Source organism: Xiphophorus couchianus, chromosome 22, assembly GCF_001444195.1.
Source record: "Xiphophorus couchianus chromosome 22, X_couchianus-1.0, whole genome shotgun sequence".
NCBI lineage: Eukaryota > Metazoa > Chordata > Actinopteri > Cyprinodontiformes > Poeciliidae > Xiphophorus > Xiphophorus couchianus.
Genome location: NC_040249.1, coordinates 1,898,599 through 1,905,000, shown reverse-complemented (window position 1 = coordinate 1,905,000; position 6,402 = coordinate 1,898,599). Strand labels below are relative to the sequence as shown.

Below are 6,402 nucleotides of genomic sequence, written 5' to 3'. Positions count from 1 at the left end.
AAAAGGTGAGGCTGTTACAAGAATATCAAATTTTAGCCATTAAAAAAAAATTAACTTTGTAAAAGTATAGTCTAATCACATAGTTACAAATCCGAAAATCAAGATAAGATGTTTAATACTTCAAAAAAAGTCGGTTTTTTATTTATTGTTGTTGCCTATATTTACTATAAAATTTCAGAAAATATTCTATGATTTAATGTTTTAAGACATTTTATCAGAACTTTCAAAAACGTGAGAGTTATTCAAAGTTTACGGTATAATAAAAAAAAAGAAGTGTATGTACAGTTTGATTTTGGGGTTTAGTGAGAGAGAGAGAAAAAAATGCAAATATGCATGAACAAATGAAGCATTGAAACTAAGCGGTATGTGCTGGTTTGGAAATCAACTTAAAATGTTTGTGGGATGAAGGAGAATCAGAGCTAAAGTCAAACTAACCAGCTGATAAACTAAAGGCGCATCGTAGCTGGTTGTCAGGAAACACTGTACCAATTTAATGTTTTGTTTTTAATTATTATTTTACATATCATGGCTCTTATCCATTTGTTTACAGCTGACTTTTTATTTGTTCTAAAGGACAAACCAGATGAGTAAATAGATCTTAACAATTTTATAAGTAATTTAAATGAACTAGTTCATATATTATATGAACTTATATGTATAAAATGTAATTAAAATGTCAATTTTATTCTATGTCTATTTTATCAGTGTGTTGTGCTTGCAGTGATTTCTTTTTTTCTTGATGTCTTTTTCTTACTTTGTCACATTTATTTCATTTGTATATTTATCTTAGATTCCCCCCCCCCCTCCTCCCCCCCTCTGGTTGAAGATGTACCCAATTTTATGTATTTTTTTTTTCCATTTCCAGTTATCCAGAGACACGAGAGAGCAGAACAAAAGCAGCAACAGGATCGCAGAAAGGGCAGTGGGACCAAAGAGACAGCTCCAAGAAGAAGCAGCGACCGCATCTTATGTGACCAACAATTAAAAATATTTACATCTGTAAACATCTCGTAGTGTAAGATATTCTAAAAATGTGCGAGATTTTGTTAACATGATGAAAAAGTTATTGTTCCACAAATTCTTACTTTGCTAAAAGAAAAAAACCAAAACATTGCTTTGCATGAGGGTCAGGCTTTAAATTGTCCTTAAGTCTACTTAATAATAATAATAATAATAATAATAATAATAATAATAATAAATACCTGTGAACCTGTCTTTGGTGTAGCGCCGGTTGCTCTCCATCCACGGGAAGGTGAGCGCACTCAGGTTGCCGCAGCCACCGCTAGCGGGAGGCGGCACCGCGGAGCCGCCGCCGCCGCCGCTGAGAGAAGGCCGGTGCGCGGGGACCCGGATGACCCCGGAAGAGTTCATGTTAGTCCCGTTCATGTTCACGCTCATGTTCATGTGATAAGCTCCCCCGAGAGACGCCATCCCACACGAGCCGCCGGCGGTGCTGTTGTATCCGCCGCCGCCGCCGCCGCACGCGAAGCCTCCCACTCCCCCGGCGCCGCCGTTGTACGCTGCGTGACCGTAGTCCGGCTCCGGCATCCTCGAGCCCAGCATGCAGCTCTGCTCCACGTTGCTCAGGATCTGGTCGATGCCGAAGCTGATGGGCTCCACGTGCGCGTGCTGCTGCAGATGCGCCCCCAGGATCCCGATGTGATCCATGGCGCTCGATGCGCTCCCCTCGGCTCCCGTGGCCCACGCGCTGCTTCTCGCTGGACCTGCTGCTCGTTATCTGGCTGCGCGGAGTGGCGCGCGCGTCTTTCTGTGGGCTCCCCTGTACCCCCCTCCTTCTCCCCCTCATCCTCCTCCCCCCCTACCCTCTGCTGTGCCGGACCATCAATCAAGTTGCCAAGGAGACAGCACGACGTCCTGCACGGCCTGCAAACTCAGAGGGCTTCTCAGCCTTAAGTCGATACACTCCCCGAACTTCTCACACACAAGGCCCGTTTTATTTTTTAATGCCACTATTTTCCTCTCATCTGTGGAGAATCTGATATTTTATTGTCTTTTTAAGATGTTGTATCTTTTCCTTTTCTCTTTTCGTCGAGTGGACAGTCTGTAAAGTACATTTTCTAACCTTTTTTGTTCTGGCCTCACTTTTTTTTTGCTTCTGCAAATTCCGACCAAATGAACATGTGCGGATTAGATTTTTATGGTTAGAGTATTTTAAGAATACATGGAGATTTAGCTATATTTGGGCAGCATCATGCTCAAATATGCAGATCCCATTATTTCCCAAAACAAATGCCCCCTACCCCTAACCCTACAAACACAGAAATAAATGAATAAATAAATAAATAAATTGATCATAATTACAATACTGAATTGAAAAAATATGCCGAAAGTAGTTATCTCCGAGTGATTTTTTTCCCCCCCAAGAAAAACTTATTTATACAAGATAAAGCTGCGATTTGCTTTGTCATTTTCTGAAGAGACATGTTCCAATATATAAAATAATGACATTTACATGCGGATGCACATTAATTGCAGCGTCAAAAGGTGTAATTAATAATTACAACGCAGTGGTTAAGTTAAAAACAAAAACAGGAGCCTATACTGCCATTAAAGAAACAATAAAGCTACACTAAAATAATGCATTTTAAGCAATTTTGACTTTGGTGTATATAAAAACAATCCTCTATCTTTATAATAAAACGGCCAATTTGGCTGAAATGATCCAGGGTGCGTATAGATGATAAATGAGCGGCTCTTAATGCGCCTTATTGCTGCGGATGTGACACTATTATTAATTCATGTTCAGAGGGAAGACACGGCTGCAAACACCGATCCACTCCTCGTGGATTTTCTTTTTATTTTCGTTTTTTTCTCTCTCTCTTCCTTCCATTTTCTCCGAACCCCAAACTCCCGGGGATCGGTTCAGGATAAAGTAAAAAAAAAAAAAAAAAAAAAAAAAAGGTGAGATTTTAAACATGTCAAGGAATGGAAGAATCTGCGGATGTTTTCGCAAACTCCGTTATATCGAAGCAGATATTAATACTGTGAACAGTTGATCGTAAATAACGCGCAGCAGCCAAACAATTAAGTGAAAAATTAAACCGAAAGCCTCATTGATTTTCTCTCGCCAACGAACGCCGCTGGGACTTCATTACTTAACGCTGGGGGTACTTACATATTAATATTTGATACGGTCTGAAATCTTCTCATTGGCCTACCGAGTCGCATCAAATTTTAATGCCTCCGGTAGCCAATCGGCGCCCGGACGTGGAGCCCTCGGTTCAGACGTAGGCCAATAAATGATCATCAGGGACAGGAGGCATATGAGAGGCAATCATGCAGTATAAGGCGGTATTTGGAGACAATCAGCTGGTGTTTACCATCTATCTTCTGCATAATCGATAACGTTCATCTCAAAGACGAACCGGTTTTATTCGCTGAATTGAAAATTGAAAGCTTCATTAACGCGCCGCGATTTTTACACCAGAACGTCTGGCTGCACTTCCGGCCTGCAGCCGACGTTTCAGACGAGAGGCGGGGGTCACCCTGGACAGGTCGCCAGTCTGTCACAGGGCAACGCAGAGACAGACGGGACAAACAACCATTCACACACACACTCACACACACACACACACACACACACACACAAGAATGAGAGAACAATTAATCTAACAGTCATGTTTTTGGACTGTGGGAGGAAGCCAGAGTACCGGTGCACAGGGAGAACATGCAAACTCCACGCAGAAAGACCCCAGGCTGGGAATTGAACCCAGGACCTTCTTGCTGCAAGGCAACAGTGCTACCGACTGCACCACTGTTATGTGCTAAATATTGTTTTAGGGTTTAAGTGGCCTCTTGGAGCCGCCTAAATTGGGTTGATGCCACAGTGAAATTACAAAATGATTCACATCTCAGCCAGATTTCTGACTTAAATTAGTTTTCTTTTACATTGAAAGTTGCAGTCATCCGAAACAACAAAAACAAATGAGATGCACTATCTCTCAATTCCAAGGTCTTATGTATCAAGCCAGGACAAATATGCTCTGTTCTTAACCAATTGCAACATTTGTTTAAAATCTGTCCTCAGGTGTGAAAAAGACGCCAATGTCATTATGTAGAGAAATGAAGTGAAAACGACATAGCCTGTCTGTCCAAAACTAAGTACACCCTTTGTGCTTCCACAGGTTTAAAGTTTAGCATTCGCAATTTCACAAAAAGAAAGATTATTCACAAGATCAAAAGATTTTACACAGCCGACAACCTTCCTAGTTGGATCCCAGCATCCTCATCTCAAACTCATCTCATGCAGCGTAAAACTCAGAGTAACAGACAAAAAACAAAACAAAACAAAACTGTAAGTCCCCATTTCTTATGGGTGTTAGTAGCTTAGTGTTAAAATTCAATACAGCAAGTTAGAAAAATGCTGAACCAGTTTGACTGCTTGTAAGGATTGAAGGAGAAAGTCTCTTCTTTCTAAGACTATAGGGCAACAGGACTTGCTGACCTGCGATCATCTCTGTCAGGTGTATTACAGCACCTACAACATGCGGGGCAGCATGCCTAGAGGACCAGGATTGAAAAACACTGCTCTACACAGACAGATGAGACCAAAGTAAGCATGTTTGGAAAAGATGCAGAGCTCCAATTCTGGAGAACACGAAACACGTCCTGTCGACAGAAATTACTTTTGTCTTATCGACTTTCAAGCACATCGGCGGAGGGCTGATGATTCGGCCTCGTTTTTCCATCTACGACGAAATGTCAGATAATAAAAACAACGTGTTACAATGGCCCAGTCAAAGTCCAAGACCTCAACTTGATTTGAAATGCCATGGCGGGAAGCTGTGAGGGAATGAATGTCTGGACGCCTGGATGAACTGGAGCAGCATTTGGAAGAAAATTGGGCCAAAGTTCTTCCACAACCTCCACAGTACACTCCGCATGACTTCAGGCTAGGCTCTTACACGTACCATTCCAGTTCGACTTCTTTTATGTTAAATCATGACAAGTGGAATCAGTCGGGTTAATTGAGGTTAAACAATATTGGCATTTGCCAAACACTGATCCAATCTGACCATGTCCTTATTCGTTTACTTTATTTTACACCGAGCGATCATCACATTGTCAGGGAATTTGGCTGGATTGGTAGTTTGCTGCCACTCTGTTTGTCAGATGCTGACATCGCAACTTTCAGAACTCATGCATCATCTGGTATATTATGTTATGAGTTCTTCTTTTATGTGGGATATCCCATCACAATTACAATTAAATGCTGTCTTTGAAGGGTTTATGTTGGGTTTAGTTTATTCACGAATCCAACTAGTTGCAAAAAAGTAAAAGAAAACTACATTGCCTAACACTTGTGCGGTGCATGTGCAGCTACTGAGAATTTCCTTCTCAATGGCTGTGCAAAAATCTGTGAATACAGAAATGATGTACTTCCATCACAGTCTTTCACCAAAATGGCTTTTAGTAATTGTGCTAAACTAAACCAGTGCTGTTAATATTCAGGTCACAGTGTCACACTGGGTCAAAAGAATGGTGAGACTGGGGTGGTGATATGAAGAGCTGGACATCGGGGTGATTTGTTGGCTAATGCCAAAGGTAGCATTTGGATTCTGATGTTTTTTTTCCCCATCCAGTCAGATCATTTCTAACAAAAATACCGAAGGCATTTTTTGTAAAGACTCCACACAACTCTTTCTGCCCTCTTCGGACATTTAATTTTCCATTTGGGTTCAAGCAAAACAGCGGCGAGGAAGCGTTCCCAGAACTGCGTATAAGAGCTCTTCATCTCTCTGCATGTCACTCAAGACATGTCAAAGCACATAAAGAAGACGATCATGGGTTTAAAAAACCTGACTGCTCAGAGAGCAGGAACAATAACAGAAGGTATTTAAAGTCATTACTGGCCCCTGAAGTTCAGTATATGATTACTGAACTTTCCTTCACAGCATTTGACAAGCGAGAAAATATTCTACAGGAAGTATATACATCGAAATTCAAGGCACGCCTGTATGTCGTCAGGTGTAACACGTTTCTTCCAACCGGAAGTACAGATCCGTTCAATAAATGAGAATTTTATTGAAATGTTCCTTTGTTTCAGTAACTCAATTCACTCAGCGAGTGACATTAAATGAATCCCATACCGACTCATTAGGCTGATTTTCTGCCAAAGAAAAAATACATTTGATTGAATATTCGACCAATAAAAACATTTCTTCAACACAGAAACATTGTCTTCTGAAAGTATTTTTAATCTTAAAATAGTATTTCCAAATAACCTGCATTCGTGCAGTACTTTATCAAGTCCAGCATATGGAGGACCAGAACTGACATAATTAAAAATATGAACTGGATTATCTGTACATATATAGAGAGAGATTTCCTTTTCTTTTCTGCTTCAAGGCTAACATTGGTTACTTGATATCTTTGGTCGCC

At 40.9% G+C, this 6,402-nt stretch overlaps 1 protein-coding gene and 1 long non-coding RNA gene across 2 annotated transcripts in view; one reads left to right on the top strand and one right to left on the bottom strand.

Moving 5' to 3' along the window:
• Nucleotides 1–1,701, bottom strand: part of tlx1 (T cell leukemia homeobox 1) — a 6,176-nt gene extending 4,475 nt beyond the window's left edge. The window contains exon 1 of the mRNA XM_028006201.1: nucleotides 1,203–1,701. Coding sequence (XP_027862002.1) covers nucleotides 1,203–1,668 — 466 coding nt within the window. The 5' untranslated portion in view covers nucleotides 1,669–1,701. The remainder of the gene's footprint in view (nucleotides 1–1,202) is intronic.
• The window catches only part of LOC114137550 (uncharacterized), a 19,308-nt gene extending 16,247 nt beyond the window's left edge, over nucleotides 1–3,061 (top strand). Inside the window, exon 3 of the long non-coding RNA XR_003594010.1 lies at nucleotides 3,051–3,061. This is a non-coding gene — a long non-coding RNA (uncharacterized LOC114137550). The remainder of the gene's footprint in view (nucleotides 1–3,050) is intronic.
• The last annotated feature ends 3,341 nt before the right edge of the window (nucleotides 3,062–6,402 follow it).